The 26,877-nt window shown below is 53.8% G+C and overlaps 2 protein-coding genes and 1 long non-coding RNA gene across 4 annotated transcripts in view; 1 reads left to right on the top strand and 2 right to left on the bottom strand.

Annotated features, from left to right (window-relative positions):
• Positions 1–3,099: 3,099 nt before the first annotated feature.
• On the bottom strand, positions 3,100–8,340 carry LOC123933685. The gene is made up of 3 exons (XR_006816653.1): positions 8,181–8,340; positions 6,120–6,223; positions 3,100–3,271 (listed from the first exon to the last, which is right to left on the bottom strand). It is a non-coding gene; the product is annotated as an uncharacterized LOC123933685 (long non-coding RNA).
• A 149-nt stretch (positions 8,341–8,489) lies between these two features.
• Positions 8,490–18,511, top strand: SNN (stannin). Its single transcript, XM_045993114.1, has 2 exons — positions 8,490–8,604; positions 15,450–18,511. The coding sequence occupies exon 2, from the start codon at positions 15,537–15,539 to the stop codon at positions 15,798–15,800; it is 264 nt and encodes an 87-aa protein (XP_045849070.1). The 5' UTR covers positions 8,490–8,604; positions 15,450–15,536; the 3' UTR covers positions 15,801–18,511.
• The window catches only part of TXNDC11 (thioredoxin domain containing 11), a 59,941-nt gene continuing 51,501 nt past the window's right edge, over positions 18,438–26,877 (bottom strand). For both annotated transcript variants that reach the window (XM_045993102.1, XM_045993103.1), the window contains 2 exons: positions 23,313–23,393; positions 18,438–19,193 (listed from right to left, as the gene is read on the bottom strand). In XM_045993102.1, coding sequence (XP_045849058.1) covers positions 18,551–19,193; positions 23,313–23,393 — 724 coding nt within the window. In that variant the 3' untranslated portion in view covers positions 18,438–18,550. The remainder of the gene's footprint in view (positions 19,194–23,312; positions 23,394–26,877) is intronic.

The raw sequence follows: 26,877 nt of genomic DNA, 5'->3' as shown, positions 1-26,877 counted from the left end.
TGGGAGTCCTATGCTAGCTGTGTGCTCTTGGAGGATTTACTCGCTCCTACTGAGACTCAGTTTCCTCACCTGTAAAGGGTGGGGAAGACATCTATTTCATGGAGTTGCCAGGGGCTTCAATGAGTTAATATCACAAATAAAGACCTTGCCAAGTTACTTGGCACATAGCAGGTGCTCAATAAATGCTAGTCGGTGTTCTTATGCTACATACCAAGCAATGTGGGGAACATTCTGTATACTTTAACTCATGCAATCTCCAAACCAGCCAAGGGCATTAGCCACTAGGACTCCTATTTTACAGATGAGGAAACTGAGGCTCACAGGCATGACAGGTAAAATCCCATGGGCAATCCATGAGAGAAGCAGAATTTGAACTCAAAACCCGGTGAGCAATTGCTAGTATAGTCAAGAGTCCCCAGTTGAGCATCCTGGCCCACCACCCCTCAAATACACCTGTCACCCTACAAAAGCTCCTAAGGTTATACAACCAATCCCTACCTCACACCGTAGATACAAAAATCAACTCTGGATTGAAGACTTAAAGGCCAAAAACAAAAAACACTTAAAGATCTTTTGTAGAAATTACAGGTAAATATCCTTTAGAACTTGATGTTGGGAAAGATGATAGATTATGAACTCCTATGTCTAGAATGACACTTCAGAACCTTAGTAGAAAGTACAGGTGAACCTGTTTTAGACCTTAGGTTGATAAAGACGTTCAGCATCATGAGTGATCACGGAAATGCAGATCAAGGTCTCAACTGGAAACAATTTTATACTCAACTGGCAAACATTTTCAAATCTAATAATACCAAGTGCCGGAGAGAACATAGATCCTATGCCTTGCTGGTGGGAGTGTAACCAGTATGACGACTTTAACAAGCTATTTGCTATTGTTTCCTAAAGTTGAACGTTCACATATTCTGAGTCCTGGTGATTCCGTTTCTAGTAAACACCCCAGAGGAACTCCTGCGTGCATGTAGCTAGAGCCATTCACAGAAACATCCAAACAGCACTTCCAAGTAGCAGGTGCCTGGACGCTACCCAAAAGGCCATCCACAGGAGAGCAACAGTACACTGATCTGGGGGAATACGACGGGACAGTTAAAACAAGTGAACTGGTATGGGTCGATCTTAGTTATGTACTATTACATGAAGAAATTAAGCCCCAGAAGATTCATACAACTCGATACATTTTTTTTTTTTTTTGGTTGTTTGGATGCCCTTGTCATGGATGGACTCGTGTCCCTCCCCTCCAAATATACTAAAGTCCTAATTCTTGGAACCTATAAATCTGATGTTATTTGGAAGTAAAGTCTTTGCAGATGTGATTAATTAAGTTTAGATGAAGTCTTATTGGGTTAGAATGGAACTAACCCATACATGGTTGACTAGTTGTTTTGACAACGTTGACAAGAAACCCAGTGGTGAAAAAAAGTCCCCTCAATAAATGGTATTGGGGGGGAGGGCGAATGAGCATGTCAGATGGTTGAGTGTCCAACTTGATTTCAGCTCAGGTCATGATCTCAGGGTCCTAGGATTGAGCCCCATATCACGAGCCCTCCATTGGTGGGCTCCAGGCTCAGCTGGGAGCCTGCTTCTCTCCCCTTGCCCCTCCACTGACTCACTTGTGCTATCTCTCTTTCTCTCTCTAAAATAAATAAATAAATAAATCTTAAATAAATAGACGATATCTGCCTGCAGAAGAATGACAACAGACCCCTGTCTTATACCACTCAAAAAAAAATAAACACCAACTCAAAATGGATAAAAGACTTAAATACAAGATCTAAAACCACAGAACTTGTAGAAGAAAACATAGCAGAAAATCTCCTTGACAGGAGTCTTGACAATGATTTCTTGTAGGAGATGCCAAAAGCGCATAAGCTAAAATAAACAAGAGGGGCCCCATCAAACCCAAGAGCTTACACAGAGCAAAGGAAACAATCAGTAAAGTGAAAAGGGAATCTACAGTAGGGGATCCTAAATATTTAAAGGACTCATACAACCCAAGAGCAAAAAAAAAAAACCCAAACAATCCAATTAAGAAATGGGCTAAGGATCTGAACAGACATTTTTCCAAAGAAGAGACACAAGTGGCCAAGAGAGAGATGAAAAGGTGCCCAACATCACTCATCACCAGGGAAATGGAAATCAAAACCAAAATGTGATACCACCTCCCATCTGTCAGGACGGCTGTCATCAAAGACAAGACATAACAAGGGTCGGTAAGGATGTAGAGAAAAGACCCTTTGGGTGCACCGTTGGTGGGAATGTAGATTGGTGCAGCCAGTATGGAAAACAGTGTGGCGGTTCCTCAAAATATAGGAAAAAGAACTACCATAGGATCCAGCAATCCCACTTCTGGGTATAGATCTGAAGAAAATGAAATGACTATCTTGGGGTGATATCTGCATCCCCATGTCATTGCAGAATTATTTATAATAGCCAAGACATGGAGACAACCTAAAGGTCCTTCAGTGGATGCATGGATAAAGACAATGTGGTACACACACACACACACACACACACACACACACACACACACGCTGGAATATTATTCAGCCGTACAAAAGAAGGAAATCCGGCCATCTGCAACATGGATGAAATCAGAGGTCATTACGCTACGTGAAAGAGACCAGACAGAAAAAGACAAAAACTGTGCGGTATCACTTATATGAGGAATTAAGACAAAAGAGCGAGTTGCATAGAAACAGAACAGAACAGTGGTTGGCAGAAGCTGGGGGGAGGGGGAGATGGGGAAATGTAGGTCAAAGGGTACAATCTTTCAGTTAGAAGATCAAGAAATCCTGAGGATCTCATGCATACCATGATGACGATAGTTTCTAACTCAGTACCGTATACCTGCAAATCACCGAGGGGAGACCTTAGGCATTCTTATCACACACAAGGACACACACACACACACACACACAGGGAAGCACATGAAGGGATGGAGTCATTATCTTGATCTGGGTAATCATTGCACAATGTGTATCACATCATTACATTGTACACTATAAATAAATACAGTTATATTTGTCAATTATTCCTCAATAATGCTGGGGGGGGGGGGAGGGCACGAGAACTCACGTGATAGCAGTGGCAGAGACCGGAGTGATGCATCCACAAGCCAAGGACTGCCAAGGATGGCGGCCAGTCACCAGCAGCCGGGAGAGGCAGGGAACAGACCCTTCCCGGGAGGGTCTCCTTCCTTTGGAGGGAACACGGTTCTGCCGACCCCTTTAAAGCAGACCTCTGGCCTCCAGGGCTGGAAGAGAAGACACTTCTCTTCAGTTAGAGCCGTCCAGTTGGTGGCCATTTGTCCCAGCAGCCCCGGCAAATGAATATGCCCTTCTGATGAAGTTAGTAGAGAGAAACTAAAATTAAAAACACAGAGTAACTTGTCTAATTGTGCTTTGCTTCCCCTACTTCACGGACACTGTGTTTCTCACGAACAGAAGAAGGTCTGAGGCAATCGTGTGGCCAAGCAAGTCCACGGGCGCCATTTTCCCAACAGCATCTGCTCACGTGGAGCCTCTGCGTCCCACGGTGGTATTTCTTGCAATCTTTCAAACTTCTTCATTATTTTTTTAATGTCTCATTATTTTTCATTATTATCCTATTTGAATCGCTGCAATCTCCTCATATGACTTGGAGGGAAGAAGAGTTGCATGAGGACGAGCAAAGGAAGTGGTTCCCGGAGATGAAAACTACTTCCGGTGGAGGCGCTGTGTGGACTGTTGAAAGGACAACAAATGACTGAGAATAGGACATAAACGTAGGCGATGAAGCAGCAGTGGGGCTTGGAGGATTGACCCCCGTTTGGAAGGAAGCTCTACGCGGAGGGAAATGGGATCAAGGAGCATCACATGCAACAGAGAAGTTGTTCATGAAAAGAAAAATTCGTCCAGGTGACAAACGTCGTTGCTGTTTTAAGAACCTGCCTTGGGCAGCCACTGCCCAGATCAGTCGGCCACAGTCAACATCCAGGCAAGACCCTCCACCAGCAAAAGGATTACAATCCACTGAAAGCTCAGATGATGGCTAGCGTTTTTAAGCAATATTTCCTTTTAATTAGGCATGTGCATTGTTTTATAGACATAATGTTACCGCACACTTAATAGACTTCAGTATTGTGTGGACAAAACTCTGACATGCACTGGGAAACAAAAAAAAAATTTATCTGACTCGCTTTATTGCGTTATTTGCTTTACTGCATCGGTCTGGAACAAAACTGACCCTATCTCCAAGGTGTGCCTGAATACTTGTAGGAGGTGCATATGAGAAAACTGCCCCCATAGGAAAGCGGGGAGTGATGAAGACAGGTTTCAAGGCAGGGATGGGACGGGGGTACCTCGGGGTTAGATGTTGGCCATTGTCAGGGTCATAGCTTTTGATCGATGGGCTATGGGGTATCTATTACATGATTATAGTTCTTTTAATTATGGACTTCTTTTCAAAAGAGCAGGTCATGCATAGACCAAAGAGAATACACTGTGATTTGTATTATAGTGTACCCATAATTCTATGTACCTGAACTTCATGACCTGACTTGTACCTGTCCAGCTCACGCAGTCTCCCCAGCTGCCAGCACAGGGCTCAGCACATAGTAGGTGCCCAACAATGACTGGGTGGGACGAATGATTTAGTGAATGGGTGATTAACAGGCTCCAGCGGTCAAGTGTGTGTGGGGGGCAGGGTGAATGCTACAGACGGAAACATCAGGCAGCCCAGGGAGGGGTGTAGGGGTGTGCTGATCCCCCTCCCTTGGTCTGGTCCTCATCACAGTGACACCATGGACCCCGGGAACAAAGACCAGAGCTGACCCAGGCCCTACGCAACCCATGACCACCCAGAGAGAGTTTTCTTGTGGGAACAGGAGCCCGGGGGCTATCGGTCTCCCAACCGGGGCTCTGCCGGGGCCGTGCAGTCTGGGGATGGTGGGGTGCCTGAGCTGTGAGTGGTACAGCTCCAAGAGGCGCCCCACCTCATCCAACCGTCTGCCACCGGCCCCAATGCTTTCAATTGTCCCCCAATGTGTCCCCATACCCCCTCTACTCCCATCATATGCTGCTTCGAGGTGACTCACTTTTTTCCCCCCGAAATAGATTGATTTTAAAAAGGAACGGCTGTGTCTCCACCACAAATGGAAAAGCGATACCTGTGCCACAAGTAGAAGGCGACTGTAAACATGAACAGGCAGAAAAACAACAGGCTGTGAAATTCTAGATCCAGAGTGTAGACAGAGCAAGATTCGGGGCCCAAGGCCCGCTCTCCCCGGCTGGCAGGGGCTGAGCCAGCGCCCGGAGCGATGTCAGCACTGCAGAACAGTAAGTGAAGCTTTCTCCCCTTCAAGGAGAATTGCTGTGTGATTCAGAGCTAGGTGCCGCCTCCCCTGGCACCCACCCTAACCTCACCCTCCAGGACTCATCAGTGGGTCGACTCTCAGCCTCTGGGAGACTCCCCTCTGGCCAAGGAGTTTTCATTTTGTTTTGCGGCCTGGAACCCTTATTGAGATAGAGGCGGGGAGCCTCAGGAGCAGAGGCCGGCCTGGGCTGAGAGCTGTGGCTAGGCAGGGAGGCCAAGCTGCAGGGAGGTTCCCCGAGGCTGGCCTGAGCTGGCTCTACTCCTCAGCAAGCCCCTCCTTTGCTCCAGCCCCTCCAGCCCCCCAGGGGAAGCAGGCACAGGGCCGGGCTGGCGTGGGGCAGGCCCAGCTGGGTCCCAGCAAGCCCCAGGGGGCCAGGGTGAACTCATCCCTCGCCCTTAATTATCTTTTTGGCTACTGAACTTGTGAGAAGCTTCGTGCCATCAACAGGGAGGACCCCTGGGAGGCTCGGGGCTGGGAGGTTCTAAGGGCCAGATGTCACCTCGGAGGGAGGTGGCGGGGGCCCTGAGAGAGGAAATGCGCTTGGGGAGGGGAGCTCTGCTTCCTGCTTCTTCTCTGTAGGGGAGAAAGCCGGGCCAGGCAGGCAGTGAGAGTCGAGGTTAAGGGCAGGACTCTGCAGCCTGCCGTACGGGGATAAAACCAGGCTCAGAGCTCACCACTTTGGGTGACCCCTAGTGAGTGCCATAGCCCCTCGGGGCTCCAAGTGTGGTTCACAAAGCACCAGCCTCACCTGGGAGCTTGTGAGGAATGTAGAACCACAGGCCCAGACCTACTGAGACAGAACCTGCATTTCAATAGGACCTCCAGCGGGCTTCTGTGCCTCGGTTTCCCCATCTGTAAAATAGGATTAAAATGTGTTTATGCCTATGTGGTGCTTGCTGTCCACTATTATCATCACTTAGCATTCTTGTTGTTATTGAAACAACTCACTCCGGGCAAGCTGGAGGGTGGTCGCAGGTAGCCTGCTCCCAGCCCCCCATGCCTCAGCATCCCGCAGGTGGGTCTCAGGGGCCAAGAAGCCTGGGGCTCGGACAGGTGCAGTGACTTGCCCAAATTCTACATGGGGAAGCCCAAGTTCACCCCACACCTGTCTGACCCTGTTACTAATGTTAACAGTGAATAGGGAGGATTGCATCCTCTATACCAGGCACTTGATGGGACTCCAAACCACCCCCAACTGGCTGCTTTTCCAAAGCTACTGGGCAGGAAAGGCTGGATCTGAGCCCCCTCTATGTCAAGTGGCATTCCCCACCCCCTGCCCCAACACACGCGCACACACACACACACACACACACACACACATGCAGTGTCCCTGCCTCTCCAGTCATCTGCCAATCCTGGCTCTGGAGTTCTGAGCCTGCCCCTCCCATGTCCTCACCACTAATGAGGTCTTTGCCAACCTAACGCTGGGAATGCAGAGAGCTCTGGAACTGGCTCCGTGGGAAGAATCTGCTTCCCCCTGCTCTGGGCTCCCAGGTGTGGCTGACCAGAGGGGAGCCTTTGAAGGCAGGAGCGGGCACTGTACTGAGATGCTTGATCTGGCCTCAAGGATAGGCGGCCTGGAGCTGGGCTTCCTTCTGCTTCTCTGTCTCCCACTCCTGCTTAACCTCCAGCTCACCGTCGGCACCTGGCCCCACCTTGGCTAGGATGGAGCTGGGCCAGGCCCGGAGGTCTACGGTGTGGTCACTCACTCACTCACCATCCCTGGAGTCAGGATCTGTGGTGTGTCAGATACTGTTTTGCAGACGTGGCGATGCACAGAGCAGACCCAAGCCCGGCGGGAGAGACACACTAGAAGTTAATCACACGCCCTCACAGTGCATAGTGAGGGAGAATAATGAAGCGGACTGCACTTGGGTGGATATCTGGGAGATGAAGGGCAAGAATGTTGCAGTGGGACTAAGCAGGGCTGGCCAAGTTTGGGCTGCAGGGCAGGGGTGGGGGAAGGGAGCAGCTTGGTGCAAGAGAGAAAGGAAAGAGGCCAGCCATACTGGAGTGGGGAGAGTAAGCAGGACCTGGCCACCAGGCCTTATGAGCTGGGCCCTCCATCTTCTCCCAGAGGCTTTGCTTGAGGCTGGGAAAGACATGGAAGGCAGATGAACACTCGGCTCCCAGGATGATGGCTCTACCTGTATTCCTCCTGCCTTCCTAGCTGTGGAGGACTTGGGGCACAGAGGCCTTCAAAGGACCCACTCTCACCCCTCCTGAAGGCCCCAGCTGGCCACAAAGGGGCTGTCATCTCTCTGGACTGCCTTCCTGGGAGGACAGGTGGGGACTAGTGCACTAACAGGCACCTTGGTGTTCCAGGCTACAAGGCCTGGCCTGGAATTTCGCCTCCATTACGAGGAGGCTGTGGTATTTCAGCATTCTGGAGCTTCGGGTTCCTCATCCGTAAAATGGGTCGAGTGGATAAAATATGTTGAGCCACAGTACAGCACGTGGCGGTGGGGGGACCTAATCACGGACTTACTAGGTTAAAGAGCCATGATTATAAGCGGCCAAGGGGCTGTAAATTGCCCGCAGCCCCAGCCAGCACCTGAAGGTGAGCTCGGTGCCAGGAGGATCCTTGTTGGTCCTGTCCGTAACTGTTCCTCGGCCACCGGCGAACCCAGCACCTGGTGGGTGTTCCGCAGAGTGGAGTGAACAGACGCACGAATGTGGAACGAATGCATGAACGAACGAATGAATGACCTGCTCCGTCCCCAAACTAGGACTTTCAACTCCAAGGTCCCGCCTCTCCCTGCCCCCGCCCAGGGTTCCGCAGCTCCCCGTTTCCAGACAACACTCCTACCTGCGGCGCGCCTCAGTTTCCCTCTCTGTGAGTGAGCGGGAATCACGGCAACCTCGGGGAGTTGGAGGGAGGGCTGCCGCCGGCGCCCCGCACCCACCGGCGCCCAATCCGCGCGCGCCGAGGCCGCGCCCGCCCCCCGCCCCCAGGGCCGCCAGCTGCACGCAGCCCCCGCCCCGCCGGGGCCGCCCCGGCCCCGCGCGCACGTGACCTCGCCCCGCCCCGCCGCCCCAGCGCGGGCTTCCATTGGCCGCTCCGAGCGCGCCACGCCTCCGGCCGGGGCGGAACCAGAGATGCCCCGCCCGCCGCAGAGCGGGGCTCCTGCGTCCCGACGGTGCACGGCGGCCGGACCCGGCTGGCTGGCGGGCGGAGCCGGGCCCGCGGGGCTGCTGCGGGGCGATCGGGCCGGGCTTCGGGCGGCGAAATGGTGAGCAGAGCCGGGAGGGCCGGGCGCTTGGGCCGGGCGGGGGCTCGAGGGAGGGGAAAGAGCGGCCCCCGGTGGGCTGGGGGCGCGCGCGGGGAGGCTCGCCCGCGGGCAGTGGTGGGGGGGTGGGGGGTGTCTCTGCGGCGGGGGAGGGGCAGCCCGGGCGGGGGCGCGGCTTCGGGAGGAGGGTCTGTTCCGGGGGGCCGCGCCCGCGGGCGGGGGTTCTTTGTCCGCTGCGCTGCGGCGAGATCGGGACAAAGGAGGCGCCGGGGGGCGGCGGCCGCTTTGCGGGGAGCGGGTGTCTTCCCGCCCCCCCCCCCCCCGTGCCAGCCCGCCACCGCGGCCCGCAGTTCCGCTCCCCAGGCCGGCCGCTGGAACGGGTCCTCGGGACGCCTCGGGGTATTTAAAATTAACGGAGGAGGCGGGCGTCTTAGCATCCCCCAGGGTGGTCCGGCGGGCTCCGGGGGTCAGGGGTGGGAACGCGGGTCCTGGCGGCGTCTGGAGCCCATTTCGCAGGTGGGGAACTGAGGACGGGCCGCGGCGTTTGGGGCCGAGTTTCGTCGGCGGTGATTGCGCGGCGTGGGCATGATTGGGTATCGTGGTCCCCCGTCCTCCCGCCCCCCTCCCCGCCCCAGTCGGGCCGACCGGAGTTGCTTCTCCAGCTGTCGCTCCGCCTCCAGCTGTCGCCCAGGGGGCTGAGCCCCTTCCCCCCTCCTGCCTCGCTCAGCTCCTTGGTAGAGTGGGGAAGACAGCGTCGCCTGGCAGGGTTAAATGAGAGGGTGCGTGGAGCTCGCCTGGCACCGCGCCTGCACGTCGCCCGCGCTCAGCACGCGGTAGCTGCCGGGGCGCCTGTCATCCCTGTGTCCCCAGCATCCAACCCTTGTCACTCAGCCTGCCCTGGCCGGGGGGGGGGGGGGGCTGCACCGGGGTTTACCAGGCTCCTGGGCCTGAAGCAGGGGAGTAGGGAGGTGGGGATCAAGAATATGACATTTTTATGTCAGGGTTGAAATCTGGCATTTGGAATCCAGGCTGCCTGGGTTTGACTCCCTGGGAGGCTACTTTTGAGCTGTGTGACCTTGGGCAATTGACTTAACTTCTCTGAGCCACAGATTCTTTATCTGCAAAGTGGGCTTAATAATAACCCTACAGTTGTTTGAGGCTGGAAGGAGAAAGGATCCGTGTGAAGTGCTCAGCTTCTCTGTGTTTGGCACATAGAGTATCATCGGCAACTTTCGTTGGGCATCTTCTGTTATTACCAAAGTTCTTTGGCCAAGTGGGCTGACCCTTTGAGAATGGCCAGTGGCTGATTCACAGGGTGGGGGCATGAGCCGCAGGCTGGGCCCCAGGAGACCCAGACTGACCTTGGGGCAGCCCCTGGGCTCAGTCTGCACCAGCTTCCTCTTCTGCCCTCCGGAACCCTTGGGGGTTTCTGGTGCGAGCTTCCTCTTCTGGAGGATGGGGTGTGATTGGGTGGGTGATGGGAGGTGGAGAGGACCCTGCCTATATATATGGCTGTCCACAGCCTCAGCCCCGTGATGCTTTTTCCCGTCTGCATCCCTCCTGTTCTTGGTCCTGGCTTTTGGAGGGCAGGAGGCTTGTGCCATGCGTCCTTGGGTCCCAGCGCCTGCTTGGACCTGGCACAGAGAAGACGTCCCATCTGCATCCTGACGGTGCCCAGCAGTATCCTGTCCTCCCTCTGCCATACTATGTTCCTAATCAGAAACCAGGCAGGAGATGTTTCTGGTGTGTGAACGGGGGTCCCCTGAAGGGGAGGAGCCTGGCTTGTTGGCACACCTGGCACATGTCTTTGTTGCCCAAGGGCATGGCTTAACCCCTGGGGGCACTGCTGCAAACCCCGCTCCCCCGATCCCCGGGGAGGGGTTGGTCCCCCTGTAAATAGGGTAGTTCCAGGTGGAGGGTGGGAGTGGTGAGCTGGTGTCCTGCTGGGCACATTGTCACCAGTGATATGCCCAGCTAAGCGAGAAGGTGGCAGGTGGCCTTGAGGAAGAGATGGTTTGTGGTGATGGGCCTGGACTGGGCTCTCTACCCTCCTGGGAGGCAGGTCCTTGGTGGTGGGAGGCGGAGGTGATGCTAAGGGTTCAACTGTCCTCCCTGTGGCAAGGAAGGTGTGGCGCCTGGTGACGTGCAAACCCAGTGCCTCCCCCCACCCCCATTCCATTTCCACATTTCTTACCAGTGCTTATCCTCCCCATAGCCTGGCTGGAGAGGTGAGGGGCTGAGCACACATTTTGCACACTGAGACACCAAGGCCATTAGGAGTAGTTTGCTGGGACAGCCGGGAACAACTCACTGTTGACTGTAGGGGCGGGAGGTGGGCTGGGGAAGTGGGAGGGTTTGAATCTGCTCTCCTGCTAGCTGCGGCCCCACGGGGCCTGGGTGTGTAATGTCGCCTGTGGACTGGGGTTAAGGCTCAGTTTGGGGGTCTCATAAAGAGGAGGTAACTGGAACCCAGTGTTACACCGGGGAAGACCTAAGCTGGGAACCCTGAGGGTCAGCAGGCCATGGAAGGCATCTGTCTACCCTCAGCTGGCTGGTGGCTGAGGTGGGGACTGTCCTTTTGAACCCACTGGTGGGCAGAGGGACAGGGAGTGGGGAGCCCAGTGGGGCGGCCTCAACAGACTGGCAGGGCTGAGCTATAGAGCTTGCTTCTCCAGGAGCTGTGGGTGAGATCCGAGGTCAGGCCACCCTTGGCCCAGGGAGGCAGGACTGAGCGTCCACGGAGTTGGGGGTGGAGGATCGGTCCTGTATGTCTTGGGGATCCAGACGGCCTCCGGCCTCCAGTGCTAGCCTTCACCCTAACTGAGGGGCCGGCCAGGAGCTGCTGCAGAGGTTGGGGTGGGGGCATATGTTCTGTTGCCCACCCCAGAGCACCCGGAGCCTGCAGGCCCCTTCCTTGGCTCTCCTGGGCTGCCCTTCTGGGGTCACATGCTGCATTCTGGCTCTTCACTCTTGGGCAATGCACACAAACTCTCTGTGCCTTAGTTTGCTTATCTGTAAAGTGGGACTGATACCAGTGAGCAGTGTTCACCACGGGGTTTTTGGGAGGGTGAAGCGAGTGTATGGAATGAGTGTTAAGCGACTTTGATGGTGTTCTCAACGGGGGCTGGTTTCTCGCAAGCCATCCTGGGCGTCGACCCAGCCGGGAGCTATGGCCGTCCTTGTCCCACCCTGGGTGCTTGCCTGGATCAGGGTGAGGGGGTCAGCTGACTTACAGGAGAAACTTGGCTCAGAAGGGCATAAGGGACATCAGGAGAGGCGAACCAAGTGGATAGGGTCCAGCCTCGGCCACAGGGGGGTCGGGAGAACCAGCTGGCCACCCTCACGCTTCAGACGTCCCCTGGGGTCCGGTTCCCAGAGACGCCCTCCTCTCCCTGCCTCCTAGCACGTGGAGACAGCTGCCCCTTCGTGGACTCAGGCCTGTTGGGAATCCACCTGCCCTCACACTCGGGCTGCCAACTTTCTGGAGTCTCTTGGGACAGGTGTGTGGACCCATGCAGAGGGGTCCCGGGACTGGCTTTGGGTTGGAGGGCGGGCTCAGGGGTGGGATCTTTCCACGATCCCCATAAGGGCTGGGGCTCCTCTAACTCATCACTAGGTTTCTGGGCTTGAAACACTCAGCTGTCATTTATCGAGCATAATCACAGGGTTGGGGATCACAGTGGTCACAGTGGTGTACTGCAAGGCGATGGCAGGTGTGGGGTGGTGGGGCGTCTGGAGCCAGGGTGGTCTGGGAAGGAACCCCACCCCCACCTCCCCAGAGGCACCCACGGAGAAAGTCCCGAATGATAGGAAGGAGCCAGTCACAAGAGAGTCACGGAATAACATTCCAGGCAGAAGGAACAGAAAATTCAGAGGGTTTGAGGTGGGAGGGCAGGAAGGTTGTGAAGCCCGGGGAGGCAGGGAGTTTTGCTTCTCTGCTGAGGCCAGGGCGGGTTCTGAGCAATGGATGATGTGAACTGATTTTTTTAAACCATCATTTCTTGGAAAATACTTGCTGAGCAAATGCGGGGACAAACAGCACACTTGGGGGCGGGGGAGGGTGGCGCCAGCGAGCACAGGCCAGGCGTGCCCATGGCTCTGTACACTTGGGGGTGAGTGTCCTTCTGGCCTAGGGGGAAGACAGCAGACAGGGTTTTGAGGTCACCAGTCCTCTCAAAGTGTCCCTTTGAGCTGGGGCAGCCTCTGCCTCAGTTTCCCCATCATTCCTAGGATGATGTGGCTTCCCCCTGGACTGGTAGGTGCCTCCTAGGTTCTGTGGCAGGTTTGGCCCCTAGGGTACCCCCCCACTCAGGTCTTGCCGCTATTGTTTGATTTCCTACTTCCTGCCCCCAAACACACACATACTTCCCCTTCTGAATTGATACTGCGTTGCCTTCCTGTCCGGGGGCCTGGTAGATGGGTAAGCACCCTAGCAGGCACTGGACACAAGAGGGCCAGGCGGAGGGACAAGGCAGGTGTCCTCCGTAGCAGGAATAGAGGTTCACTGGGCCCAAGTGGCAGGTTGTCGGGGGTGTGGGGGAGTATCTGTCCTTTCTGGAGGCCTGAGGGGACAGGCAGAGAGGGGTGGTGGGACGGAAGAGGCCAGGATAGCCTGTGCACTTGGCAGCCCAGCAGCGTGCAGGACCCCTCCAAGAGTGCACAGCCCGATGGGGGAGGCAGGGGCCAACCAGATGGCTGCCAGGGAAGCCACGGTTGCACACTGAAGCAAGTTTCTTGGTTGGTGGGGGGGAGCAGGTGTGGCCGCAGGACAAGGACCCCCTCCTGGGCCCAGGTTTGTCACCCTCCGCACTGTTGATATTTGGGGCTGGATCCCTGTTAGGCTGTCCCCTGCACCATGGGATGTTTAGCACATCCTTGGTCTCTGTCCACTCCATGCCACTAGAACACCCCCCCCCAACTGCCAGCTGTGACAACAAAAATAATGTCTCCAGACATTGCCAGATGTCCCCTAGGAGGAGGGCATGGTGGCCCCAGCCGAACAAGGGTGTGGGGAGCAGAGCATTAGGGCAGAGAGATCTGTCGGCTAAAGGCCTGGAGGTCATTGCGGTCGGGGAGAAGCAGGGGATGGGGATGGGGATGCGGCCTCTCAGGCCCCGTAGGACTTGAGGCTTTTCCTCTGGGCGACATGGGTACTGGCTCGTGGACCCACATGGTGACCAGGGAGCCCCTGGAGAGGGACAGCAACAGCCTGACCCTGCAGGTGCTAAGAACGGGGCGGACTTCAGGGATATCACGCCCCCTCCTGCCCAGGACGTCTCTGTAGATGTGGGCACGGGTGGCAGGGCTGTGCTCAGGGCTGGGGGGGGGGGGCGGGTGGTGGCTGGTCCCTGGACAGACTCCAGGGGCGTCGACTTAGCTGTCTTTGACCTTCAGGCAAGCCTGGCCTTGGGTGGGCGGGGAGTCTCCTTGGTTTGGGTTAAGAATCACTTCTAATTAAGGTGGTTGTTGCTCAAGGGCGGCAGGTTCCATCCTGAATGGGCGGAAAGCCTTCCCTTCCACCGCTGTCTCCCTGTGTTGATGTCCACCTTTCCAGAGAAATGAGTTCAACAGCCAGCTCTCACGGAGTGCTGAGGGCCGCACAGGGTTTTCCCCACCCTCGAACACTTGGGTGCTCATTACTGTTATTTGCTTCCTGGATGGTGGGGAGGTTAGAAAGTGCAGGGTCTTGGGACCCAGGGGAGCCTGGTGGCTTCAGTCACCTCGAGAGTGCGTTTTTTCAGTCTGCTGTGCTGCCCACTGCCGGCTCTCCGTGGCCGCTCACCAGCCCCATCCACAGAGGAGGAGTCTGAGACCCAGCAAGGTGCAGAGGCTTGTCTAAGATGGGCCGTCGTGAGAAGGTGGTGGTCTAGCACACGCTTCTGGTGCTCCAGCTCCTGCATTGGCCAGCAGGCCCTTTCCTGCCTCTGAGCCTTCGCAGATGCCATTCCCCTGCCAGGAATGCACCTCCCCAGGGGCCGGCTCTTCCTGCTGGTTCTTCCTGCCGGCTCAGCCTCGGCCTCGCCTGCCCCGCCAACGTAGCGTCCTGGCGCCCAGTCCCCTGTGTTCCTGACACGGCACTGATGCATTTGTAGTGATGGGCATTGGTGTATCGATCTGTTTGCAGTCTGGGTCCTGCCCCTGACGCTGAGCTCGGTGCGGGAAGGGGTCGGTCTGCCCCACTCTCTCGCCTGCCCTGCCCACGCTGTCCCGAGTGCATCCGTGTTCCAGGACTGGGCTGCTGAGGGCTCTTCCCTGGCTGGTCACAGTTCCCTGGTAATAGGGGACAAAGGCTGTCATCGGCTGCACCCTCTCCCGGGTGTTCCCGACGACTGGGCTGAGTTACCTACGTCGCCTGTCGGAGCGAGGGGCTGAGGTCATGTCCCTGCTTTCAATTCTCACGTGTCTGGCCATCACGGAGTCCTGGCTCCTCTTGGTCCCTGGGCAGTTACTGAACACATCGGCGGGCTGGGCTTTCAGGACAATCCCCTCGAACAGACCCTCTTCCAGCTCCCAGCGGGGCTGCAGTGGGCTTGGGGGTCATGGGTCCCCTTTCCTGCATCTCTGGCTCCCTGGCTGGGCAAGGGTGACTCCTTTTTGGTGGCAGGAGCACCGACAATGTCAGGGGTAGAGGTGGAAGTGGGCTGTTGGGAGCCAAGAGAACGCTCGTGACGTCCTAAGCTGGGAACGGTGAAAGCTGACCGGCGTGTTTTTTGCTAGGACGAGGGCAGGATGGTCAGACTTAATTAAGACCTGATTAAAAAGGTCCCCCAGTCCCGGACCCCTGAGCTTGGGAGCTGTCAGGGCCCCGTGGAGCCCCCAGCGGAACCTCACCCTGCTTTGTCTTTCAGGGCTCTCGTGTCCAGCCTGGGTTCCAGCCTCGCTGAGCAGACGGCCGCACGCGCTTCCTCCCGCGGAAGCCTCCCCAGGCGCTGACCATGTCTATTATGGACCACAGCCCCACCACGGGTGTGGTCACGGTCATCGTCATCCTCATTGCCATTGCTGCCCTGGGGGCCTTGATCCTGGGCTGCTGGTGCTACCTGCGGCTGCAGCGCATCAGCCAGTCGGAGGACGAGGAGAGCATCGTGGGCGATGGCGAGACCAAGGAGCCCTTCCTGCTGGTGCAGTACTCCGCCAAGGGACCGTGCGTGGAGAGAAAGGCCAAGCTGACCCCGAGCGGCCCAGAAGTCCATGGCTAAGCTGGGATGCAGAGGCCCCAAGGCCTGTCTGCCTCCAGCTGAGGGGCATGGGAGGGGCGACACCACAGACGAGCGGCTGAGGACGGCGTGACACCTGCTGGCATGGCCTCGCTGGGCTTCATCACCGCATGCACTGACTCCCAAGGTCTTGGCTGTCCTCAGTAGCCAGGAGGCGGCGGCCCTGGGTGCCCCACCCCCGGCCTCCCGGTGGGACTGCCCATTGCAGGCAGTGGGCAGGCCTGACCTTGCCGGGGCTCGAGACCCCGTAGCGCTTTTGTTACTTGAATGTTTAGCTGAGCCTGTTTTTGATGGAGCTACTACTGTAACGCTGAACTCACAAGCAGAGCTGTAAATAGGCCCGGGAAGCATGTGCTGAAGCCTTTTTTGCTGATTTTTTAAAAAGACCGTGTGGAACACATGGGATTGACTGTAGTCATGATGAGCTGACTCAAGGCTGTGGGGTTGGTGGGGGGGGTCTCAGACATGGAAGGCCCACACTGCACTTGGCAGGGGCCTCTAATATATACGTGTGGGGGGCGGGGTGGGGGGGGCAGAAGACGTGACATGTCCGTGTTAAGTCTCGTGGCTGACCAGCTGGGGTGCTTGGATGATTTCTGCTTGGTTAGCAATGGGTGCAAGAACCGCGCCCCCCTCTCTTTCGGTCCTAAATAACCAGTTCCTGTTGAGAGTGGAGTTATTGCAAGGAAGCCACCACCACTGCTTGAAAGCCGGTGAAGGACGGGCCAGGGCCCACGTCCCGAGGGCTGCCAGGTGGCCTGGTAGCAGAGCAGTTTCTAGAGCTGAGCACTGCCCCACTGCTGTCCGCCCTCCGCCCCCAGCCAGCGTCACTTGGCACAGGCTTTGCTAGAAACACCAGCACCTGTGGCTGCTGCCTTTATCGGAAACCCAGCTGGGCCAGAAAAGAGGAAATCGGGTTTTTTGTTTGTTGTTGTATTTAATACTTTCTGCACTGGAAGGGCGGGGGAGGGGGCTTTGAGGGTCCCCCCTCCTCCTTTTCACACATTAGTTTCCTTTCTTCTCTGAGCGGCACCCACCTGCTGGGTATCGGACTTCACTTTTCCCAGCGGGTCACCCGGGAGAGTCTCCTGACCCTGCTCGAAGAGCTCCGAGGGAATGAGCACCCAGGAGAGGCCCCCGGACGGCGGCCTGACAGCCCACCCTTAGAGGATCCCCAGGGAGGGCGCGCGGCAGAGGCAGTGAGTTTCAGGTCAAGGACAGGGTCTTCATGGTGGCTCTCAGCCGGGCCAGCACCCCCACGGCCTGCATCTTCAAGGCGTCCCTTGTGTACACATCAGTGAACTCTCAGAGTTCGTTAATCCCACCACCATAAGCACACTCTCCACTATTGTGACGAAAATGTGGCCTGTGTCGGCACCCTTGGTCATAAACCAGAGGCCCGCGTGGGCTTATCATGGAGCACCGGTCAGGCTGATGGCAGCTCCTCTGGGCTCACCCAAGTCTAACAAGCATGTTGAACTAATCTTCTTTCTGGAACTCCAAGGAGGGAGCTGAGGGAACACTTCATCTTAGCAGCGTACCCTTAGAGTGGGGGTCAGACGTGAAGAATTAGCTCGGGAGTTGGGAGAAGGGCTGGTAAGCAGTCTGAGCTGCCCCAGGGGGCGACTGAGGAGCCCCAGTAAGGCAGCTAGGCTTTGGCACAGGAGAGATGTCCCTGGCCCCTAAAATGGGGGTGGCTGAACCTGAGAATCAGGCCAGAGACCCTCAGAGGGCCCGTGGGCCAGAGGGGGCTAGCACTTGCAAAGGTGCCCCAGGGACGACCAGGGAGAAGGCTGGTTTTCTGATGAAGGGCCCTTGAGACCAACACGGAAGGTGCAGGGATGTCTGATCCGTTCCGCTCGCATCTCAGAACTTCCAGGCTTTCTACCTCGACTTTCCGCAGCCAGCAGCACGCACCCAGGCTGCCTTCACCTGGGGAACCCAGGACCGCCCCCCAGCCCCTACCCCAGGCTGACCCTGAACGTGATCGCTTAACTGTCAGACTTGCCCTGAGGTTTTAACCGGCGCTGGTGAAGTCTGTTTTTGACATGATAAACCTTCACTTTCTCCCAGGTCTTGCTCCTGGAGGTTCCCTCATCCCGCCTACTACACCTGGTTGCCAGGGGCAACGTCTTCGCTGGGTCAGGGGCACGGCGCACAGCGCCCATGGAGGGGGGGGGGGGACCCACCGGTGGGGGTCTCTGCGAGGCAAGTGGGAGTGCCTGGAGAGGCAGCGAACAGCCACACAAGAGCGCTCACTGTTCCTGTTGATCGATGGCTGCTTTTTTTAGCGCTGACGCCAGAGCCACACGCTCACATGGCTTAGTGAAGTTATGACCTCTCATTGAATTCTTTCTGAATGGCCCAACTGTTGTGTTCTGGCCTTCTGACGGGTCAGTCAGGAAATCAGCCTTTCATCCCGCATGTCATCACAGAAGCAACAGTCGGGGAATGGGGAGGGAACTCTTTGACACTGAGCCACGAAAATCCGGACTAACTTTTCAGACAGATGTTCAAATGGGCTGTGCTACTGTTTCTGTCTCAAAGCTACCAAGTTGGTGCAATAAGTGGAAGGGATGTCATCCCTGTTCAATAAACGCTGAATGACATTCAAGCTGATTTTCTAGACCACTGAGAAAATCTTTATTTACAATAAATTTCAATAAAATTTGCATAAATATATTCCCAATGTACAGTTTTCACCTCTGATTTCTTCATGTCATTTTAAAAAGTTAGTCTGTCCTGTTCTCATTGCTCCTTTCGGACGCCAGCGTGGAGCTGCTGTTGGAAGGCGGGAGGCTGCTGCCTGGTAGCCGGGGGGGACCCGGAGGCTCGGGGTGGTCAGAGGTAGCCTCTCGGGGGGCCGAGAGGGCTGCGGCTCCGTCCTTGCCCTCCAGCTTCCGTTCCATGGTTGCCACCAGGATCTTGAGCCACGTGTTCTCAGTGAGGAGGTTTTCCGAGGCATCCGCCAGCTCCTGGAGCTTCCGGGCCACCTCCTGGAGCTCGCGGGTTTTCTGCTCATACAGGGCCTGCAGCTGCTCGCTGTGCCGCTGAAGCAGGCTGTGCTGCTTCTCCAGGGTGTGCTTCTGCCGAAGCAGCCGGTGCTCGTCCCTGCGCGCGCTGGACAGCTGGGCCTCCACGTGCACCTGCGCCCGCTGGAGGGTGCTGATTTCTGCCCTCAGCTTCCCGATCTCTCTCTCCAAGTGGGAGATGTGCCCCTGCTGGAAGACTGCCTCGCTCTGAAGACACTCTTTGGTAGGAGGGTTAGCTAAGTTCTGGGGGGCGGAAGCAGGGTCTGAGTGATGCAGAATGAACCTCAGCAGATTAGGAAGGGTGATGGGAAGGTCTTCGGGGTATTTCACACTGCGGTCCTTTCTGGAGACAAAGGGAAAGGGGTCAAAGGTGAGAGTCCCATCAACATTCTTAGTCCAAAGCACACTGCTACCGAAGGCCAGGCTTCCCACCAAGAGACATGCCGAGGATTTTACTTAAAGTCAGCAAGGAAAATGTTTTCTGGGCAAAAACTTCTCTACAAAGCTGAGGATGTCGCATATGCTCGTTCTGTAATTAAGGTGGCTTATCTTGAGTATGTGTCTTCCTAAGGACAAAGAGCCCAGTTTCTGATAACCACCTCGCGAGAAATACTAGAAGCTCCCAGGCCCAAGCCTTGAGCCAGGGACGGAGGGCACCGGCAGCACAGGGGCAAAGTGGCCTTCGAAAGCTCTGAGAGGCCCAGTGGCGTGTAAGAAGGATGTCCTGGGGCAGGACATCACCTGCGTCACTCTGTGGCTGTCAACAGCGCGTGATGCAATTGGAAAGACTGCACACTCAGCCAGATTTCTCCAGCCAACATTTATCACACATTATCCAAGGCAGGAGTTCTTAACTGGGGTAACTATAAGCCCCCAGGGGCATCTGGCAACATCTGGAGTTGTTTTTATTACCACAGTGGAGGAGGTATCACTGAAGCCTGACCCCTGACAAAAAGACCAACCAAGGGACTCCGAGAAATTAAGGCTGCCCCGCCCTGAGAACACAGAATAAGGAAGGAAAGTGACGTATGAACGGGGCCCCCCCAAAGCTCTGTCACAAGTCCTGATGTAGAAAATTCCTTTCTAGAAGTTGTCATTTAACTGTCTGATGACCAACATTTCTACCACATACGGGCCCCAGAGCCGCCTGCTGGGCAGATTCACGAGGCTGCTGCTCACAGTCCTGAGTGTCCAGACAGGTGGCCCCTCTGTGCCCTTGAACTGCCTCTCGTCTGTAAAAGAGCACTGTCGCTCTCACGAGACTGCTGTATGGATGACACCAATTAATCTGAACAGAGTGTTAGCCGAAAAACAATCATCTGATGCCTTAAAAAACCAACCAAGAGGGTCGCCTGGGTGGTTCGGTTGTTAAGCATCTAACTTCAGCTCAGGTCATGATCCCAGGGTCCTGGGATTGAGCCCCACATCTGTCGGGCTCCCTGCTGAGCAGGAAGCCTGCTTCTCCCTCTGCCATTCTCCCTGCTTGTGTTCCCTCTCTCACTGTGTCTCTTTCTATCAAATAAATAAAATCTTAAAAAAGAAAAAAAACCCAACCAAGAAACCACTCATTAAAAGCTTACAGACCCTCTCCACACACAAAGCCAGTGGTCATATATCCAAGAAAAGACAAAAGGTGGTCTATTGATGGACAGCTCTTTCCCAAGGAAATAAAAATCACAGGGAAATTAAAATCACACATGCACCATTTTATACACTTATGGAGACTTTGGGATACGTGGAACAGTCAAACATCTGGAGTAAGTATATAGCCACACCCTCCTTTAAAGCAGGTTTTCTCATCTGGAGAAGTTTGCTTCGAGTTGGGGCCTCCCAGCCTTTCAGCAGACAACTGAAAACCTGGCCCGTGTGAGGCGCGGGCAGGGAAGGATGAGCGGAGGCCGGCTCTGCTGCTGAGCCGCGCGGCGCAAACCTAGTCACGTAGGGCAGAGGAACTGAACTCCCTGGGAGAGAGCTGCCCAGGTGCCTTCGCATGTGTGCAGATGTTTCCAGGGCCGAGAACGACCCCTGTCGGCACGCTATTCTGGAGTCCTGTCCCAGAGTCATCTCTGGGAAGCTACCTACAGGCTTTGCTGACCAGCTTTCTTTCTAGAAGTAGTGAGAACGCAAGGTGTAAACAAACTTTCCAGAAAGGAATCATGTTGGAAGTGGAGCTGTAAAAGGCCCCGCGGTGTGAGTCCGCTCTAAATTCACTAGGAGTGCGTTCACGCCTCTAGCACCTAAACCGCTAGATATGAACCTGAGGAACAGGGTGTGAGGCCTCTACTCCAAAGAAGGGGGTAGGAGGGTGGGGGCGGGTGGGCTGCTCCCCTCCCAGGCCCACACTACAGTAAGCCACTGCACCCCCGAGATGTCCTCAGCCAGGCCTGGCCAGAGCACCCGACTTCCACAACTGACACAGAGCAGAGCGAGCAGAGCGGCTCTAAGACGCCCCCGCACAGGAGAGCCGGGCCTGCCAGGGGGCACACCATGGGGAGGACAAGCCGTTCCGTGTGGCTTCTCTTGTTCACGACTATAAAATACCTGCTCACCAGAAACCAGCTGCGAAGCAAACAAGCAGCATCCCTCCCATCACCAGTATTTCTCCTCTTAAGTAACTGTCAGCATCTTGACATGTCCCTTACTTGCTGCACACATTTTAACCCAGTGGCATGAGCAAACTTCTATTTCATCGGAACCTATATAGTCTCTTCACTAAAAATAACCTAAGCACACACATCGTGAAAAAGGCCTTTTCCATTTCCTCTCTTGCGAGTGGTCAAAGCCTGCCCTTGGCCCATTTACGCCCTCTGAGCACGCCAACACTCAACTTGGACCAGCTGACAAGGAGCTTACTTCATTTCTGACTACTCTTTATTTTTAGGAAATAAGAAAAATTCCATTCCTGAGCAGTAAGGCTTTAATTTCCCAAGCTCTGCGTGTTAACGAAGAGCGGGACACTTTCCTCATATCTGGTATGTACCTTCTTGACTTTTCAGCAGTGAGGAGCTTCAGGGAGCACCCACGCGCATCCCACAGTGACCGCCTCCGCCGGCTTTCCGACAAAAGCTTCGTCCCCCACACAGCCCGACTCAGTCTCCCCAACACACGATTCTCTGTGTCTCTTTCAATGCGCACTCCCGAGTTCTAGCTGCTGAGAACGTCTCCATGCAAAGGCTCATGCTGGGTGTTATGACTTTACCACCTTCCCAAACTCTGTCTGAAATTCCAAAACCATTGAACTTCGTGCCTGACCTCCACCCCGCACAGATGAAATTGTCAGGATTACCGCCCAGGATCCCTTGAACGTGTGGCACTTTAAATGCTTCTTAGAAGGAAAAAGGTTCTTCACGACAGTTAACAGAACAGGATGAGTCACACTCCGTTTTTAGTGTGTGATGTGACAGGACCCTACCACCCCAGGAAGTATTCCAGCAAAAATTCCTTGACATTAAGAGGAAAAAACAAGGAAATGATTCAATCTCTAGGAAGGAAGCATTCTCCTGGAGACACAGAAAGTATGGCAGTGGCTACAATGAACGGAAGAAGTGAGTGCAGGAGATGAGAACAGGAGACATCACATGTGGGACTCAACAACCTCACTGAAATAATCCTGCAAATGCTTCCCCCTGGAAAGATACCATCAGCGCCGTGTGACTGTTCCCCGAGGACCCATTCTTTTATCAACAAGAGGGAATCTTTTTTTAAACAGGGAAAGTACATCTGGTTTATCAGGCTTTCAAAGGCCAAGAGTTAATTTCCCTTTTAGCAAAATATCCACATCCAACATTTACTAATTATCAAGTCAAGCCGTCCCCTTTGCTTATGTCCCACCCCTGTCTGCTGGGCTTTCAAGGTAGCTGCTGTCATCACCAAAGCTGGAGTCTGCTTAGACAAACGTGAAGACATCAAAGTGACAGCCCCAGGGCAGATATTCACAGAAGTCTGCACACTTGGGGAGAAGGCTCCTTGAATCCCGGGAATGGGGTACGGTGGGGAGGCGAGTGTCTATTTTCAACTTGCACAAGAGGGACAAGGTCGTCATCAGCAGGACCCAGCGGAAAATGACACATAGGAAAGCCTGGGGCAGGCAGGGCCTGACATCCGGGGGCTCGACAATGAGCGCGTGTCCTGGCCCCCACCGTGAATGTGGGTCTTTGCTTTCCATCCACTGTACGTACTTATGGTGAAGAAGGCAAACAAGTTCTGATGGCCATATTCATATGCGTGAGAACACACACTCTGAGAGGGGCTAAGTTCTTACCAAAACCACATCTGAGCTTGTGACGCCAAAGCCCTTTTATCCTTGGTCCCCAAGGGCACATTTTTTGAACAATATATTTTATTCAAAACAGTTTAGTAATACGTAATGATTTGCATTTCACTTCTGTGAAGTACCTTAAACACATTTCATTTTCGGCAAAAGAATCCCATCTGCTCAAATATAGAAAAAAATCAGCTTTACCTGTTGCAGGGAAAAAATAAGACAGTGGGAAGACGGTCAACCATAAATTCCCAAGGAAGGTCGTTCTGAGACACATCAATCCTGGGAAAGGGAAAGATGAAAAAAAGTAAAGGATCAGCCGAAGACACTCTGACCTGAAATAACCTTCTCCAATAACAGAAGAGCCTGGAACACTTTCTGTGGCCACATTGACCAGCCCCTCTTAGTGGGTACACAACCAACGCAAGCTGGTTGCAATTCAGGCAAGAAGAACCAATGCTTCCAGAACATGCCACTTTCCACTTCGCTTGTGGAGTGGAAGTGGCATATCTTGAGAGTAAAAATGAGCTTCCCCCCAAAAAACAGTACAAAACAAAACACCTCACCGACACCTCAGGAGCAGTCCACCCACCTAACGGGGCCTGGTCAAGTACCTTAGTCCCTGAATCAACTCTGGAAAAAGGAAATCACTGTGCAAAATACATCAAGCCTCTGAAGACATAAGAAAGCTGGAAAATAAAGACTATACTCTATTTTATATTTCTATTTTGTAAATCTGGATGGAGCCACAAAACCTTTATTTTTTTTAGCAGATTTTAGATTAATTTTCTAACACAGAAAATGATACCTTTGCTCAATTACCCACCCTGTGCTTCATTAATATTGAAGGAGGCAGTGGTCCCTCCTGCAGCCCGCACTCGGCTTAAGTGCAGCAGCCCCCCACCCCAGCCCGCAGGGATCGCTCAGGCGGTGCAGAAACAAACAAACAAACAAACAAAACCAAGAAAACATCCTAGAAAGAAGGAGCAGACCATGGAGGGCCATTTGGCCAGGTGACTCCAATGTCCATCATCACAAACAATACATACAAAAGATGGCAATTTTTTGAATCATTAACTTGACAGAAGTTTCTAGAAAGTATAATGGGGAGTAGGAATGAATCAGTGCCATGCATTTGTCCAGAAGGATGGCCGAATTATAATGGTTTTAAACAACGGAACAAAACAGCACTCCCGCCTCTGCCTGGGACAGCCCACGTAAAATGTCAGAGTTCCATTTTTTAAACAAGTGACGTTTTCGTTATCATCAAATACTTTTCTTCTCCTGAGATTTACTTCAAAAAAAGCAAGTACGATTGAAAGAAAAACATTATCATTAACATCCACTCAAAATTCCACAGCTGGTCGGGCCCTTCTTTCCGGGATTCGCATTCGGGCTCGGTGTGCAAACCTCCACAACGTGAAGAGCGGCGCTCCGACATTTCAGATGCGACTCCTTTCAATTAATGATATGAAAAGCATTGTTCTAATAAAGGGTCAACATCCCATCACACTCCCAGCCCCAATGTACTTAGCTGTTGCTCTCCTGCTACAATGACTGGCTGAGCTCCTCTCCAAGTCCTAGTTCCTTAATTCCCCAAAGTGAGATTAACTGGGGCAAAACTGTGTAACCATTTTTGTACTTTCTTACAAATGTTGCTAACATGCTTTCCAAAAAGGTTACACCCATTTCACTGAGCTAGGTCTGACCCAGCCAACTTCACTTTAACAACACAAGATGCTGTCACTTAAAAGCAACTGTTAGTAAGTGTAAATGATACTTTGTTATTGTTCTTTTTTTTTTAAAAGATTTATTTATTTGACAGAGAGAGATCATGAGTAAGCAGAGAGGCAGGCAGAGAGAGAGGAAGCAGGCTCCCCGCTGAGCAGAGAGCCCGATGTGGGGCTCGATCCCAGGACCCTGAGCTCATGACCTGAGCCGAAGGCAGAGGCTCAAACTGAGCCACCCAGGTGCCCCACTTTGTTATTGTTCTAATTTACATTTATTAGACTGTCATCTCCACACTTCAGTTTATTTATACTCTTCTCCTCCAGGAGAAACCTATCCAAGTCTTTAATTCCCCCAGGAGTCCCTCCCGGCTGTGGCTCCCCCTGCCCCCCAGATGGTTTTTCACTGTGGTAAAATACACACAAAATGTTGCAGCCTGACCACTTCCGAGCCCAGAGCTGAGCTGAGTAAGTGCACTCATGATGGGGTGCAGCCATCCCCATGACCCATCTCCACAACCATTTCTTCATCCTGTAAAACGGAGACTCTATCCATTCAACAGTCCCCCACTCGCACCCACCAGCTACTTTCTGTCTCTGTGACTCTGACTCCTCTGGGGGCCTCACAACCTGGCAATCACAGAGCATGTGTCCTTTTTTTTTTTTTTTTTTTGAAGATTTTATCTATTTGGAAGAGATAGAATGTGTGAACAGGAGCAGGGGCAGGCAGGGGCGGGGGCGAAGCAGACTCCCCACTGAGCAGGGAGCACTGAACCAGGCTCGATTCCAGGACCCTGAGATCATGAACTGAGCTAAAGGCAGATGCTGAACCGACTGAGCCCCCAACTCGACCCCCAGCGCCCATGCCCTTTTGTATCTCTGTACTTCATTTAGGACTGAGTCCTCAAGGTTCACCCATGCTGTAGCAGGTGTCAGAATGTTCCTCCTTTTCAAGGCTGAAGAACATTCCCCTGTGCAGACAGACCACATTCTCCTCTCGGCACTTCCTTAAACCTTTGTTCCTTCTCAGGGTCTGGTGTATGAGCACCTGATTCTGAGTCCTGGTCCCTCACTCACAGGCTGTGTGACTCTGGGCAAATTACCTACCCTCTCTGAGACTCAGTTGCCTCCTCAGTAAAAAGAGATCCTAACACCTGCTTCACTGAGTGTTCCAACGAGCAGGTCAGGTAACATATATACAGAGAAATCTCATGGCACACAGTAGCTCCTCAAATCTGGCTCTGACCACCACTTACAGCAGATCCAGTGGGTGAAACACAGATGCTGGAAAATACAGCTACTGTTCTTTTTTAAAGCCTACTTTCCTCGTTTCTCTCATTGAGCCCTTTCCTCATGGAATCTGTCTTTATTTTTTGTAACTGCTTCACTTTGCAAAGTTTCCATTTCTCAAAGGAACGAGCAAATCCAGTATTCTTTGTTCTGATATTCTGTCCTATGATTTAATCTTTTATATTTAATTCTGTCTGGAAGGCTGTAGTCTAAAGAAGCCCCGCCCCAAACAGTTTAGTACCTTTTCCAAAAATTCTTCATTTGACGCTTGTTTTTTAACAAAATAAGGATTTAAAAATCGTTTTGCTTAGTACAGAGGCCACATCCAGTTACCCACAGAATCAAAAAACTAGAACACATAGATATCAACCAATCCTTCCTCCTAATTTCAAGAGTGAGGGCGGAGAGATTTGCTCCAGGTCCCAGGGCCAGTTGGCAGCACATCGGGCACTGGGCCCCCTTCCCCTGTGCCAAGGCCGCAGTGCATGGAAGCCCGTGGCACCCTTCCCATGCTGTTCTGGAGAGTCGGCCAATGCGGGGGTTGTCCTAGCAACCAGGTCAGCGCTGCTCCCACACTCACCAAATTCTCCTCCCCAAATTCAATCAGGGCTAAACACACTCGACACCATGGAAAGAACACTCAGAACGCATCAGGAAAGCTTCGGTTTCAGTGAGGTTTTGCTCATGGCTTCAAACTGACAATTCAATCGCAGCAAGTCTTACCCAAGGTTAACGAACAGCGGGCAGAC

This window comes from Meles meles, chromosome 21, assembly GCF_922984935.1.
Source record: "Meles meles chromosome 21, mMelMel3.1 paternal haplotype, whole genome shotgun sequence".
In the NCBI taxonomy this organism is placed as follows: Eukaryota; Metazoa; Chordata; class Mammalia; order Carnivora; family Mustelidae; genus Meles; species Meles meles.
Note: the sequence above shows the minus strand (reverse complement) of the source record. Positions and strands in the feature narration are given on the sequence as shown.

Coding starts and splice junctions, on each gene's coding strand:
- SNN (XM_045993114.1), top strand. CDS start 15,537: ATGTCTATTATGGACCACAGCCCCACCACGGGTGTGGTCACGGTCATC.